The following is a 696-nucleotide window of genomic DNA, read 5'->3' on the forward strand; positions in this document are numbered from 1 at the left end:
ATTTTTACATTTCGTAAAAAAGAAATGTTATGGCAATCAATGGCAGGATCAACCTGGAAACCATCCAAAAAAATGGATGCCATATTTTTAAGTGCTGAAGCTAAAGTAACATAGTATGTAAGGTGAATTTCAGACTCATGTCTTTAGAATTGTACCAATCATCTAGTTTGTTCTTTTAACTTATTATACTGTCTTTTTCGTACCTTACAAAAAAAGCATTTAATAAGCCGAGATTACTTTTTTCACTTAATAAGGGATAATGACAGGGGAACATAGTCGTCTTTTACTGTAAACCTTTGAAAGCTTGTACATCAGATAATACCAAGTTAAATAGAAATGTACTTACAAAGCCACATTTCAAACTAGTTAAGAATGTAATTTTTCAGATTCTAGTGGTAACTGGCTATTTAAAGTCAGATATTTGAATGATAATGTGTGTATCTGTGTGAGCTTATCTGTGTGTTTCTGCGTGGACCCTCACCGAGCTGGTGGGCCTTTCTGAGGCAGGACAGGGAGGCGTTGAGTCGGGCGCACTCCTCTTCGTTGGCACCAAACTTCTGCAGCAACTCACACACCTGCTCCTCGCTCAACTCCAGCAGGCCCTCTAGGGTCACCTCGCCCGGGCTCATCTCCTGCAAAACACACACACACACACACACACACACACACACACACACACACACACACACACACACA

At 40.4% G+C, this 696-nt stretch overlaps 1 protein-coding gene across 1 annotated transcript in view; it reads right to left on the minus strand.

Annotated features, from left to right (window-relative positions):
* Window positions 1–413: 413 nt before the first annotated feature.
* The window catches only part of LOC104947227 (kinase suppressor of Ras 2), an 18,056-nt gene continuing 17,773 nt past the window's right edge, over window positions 414–696 (minus strand). The window contains exon 3 of the mRNA XM_010773204.1: window positions 414–632. Coding sequence (XP_010771506.1) covers window positions 414–632 — 219 coding nt within the window. The remainder of the gene's footprint in view (window positions 633–696) is intronic.

This window comes from Notothenia coriiceps, unplaced genomic scaffold (assembly GCF_000735185.1).
Source record: "Notothenia coriiceps isolate Sejong01 unplaced genomic scaffold, NC01 NC01_scaffold00012158, whole genome shotgun sequence".
Lineage (NCBI taxonomy): Eukaryota > Metazoa > Chordata > Actinopteri > Perciformes > Nototheniidae > Notothenia > Notothenia coriiceps.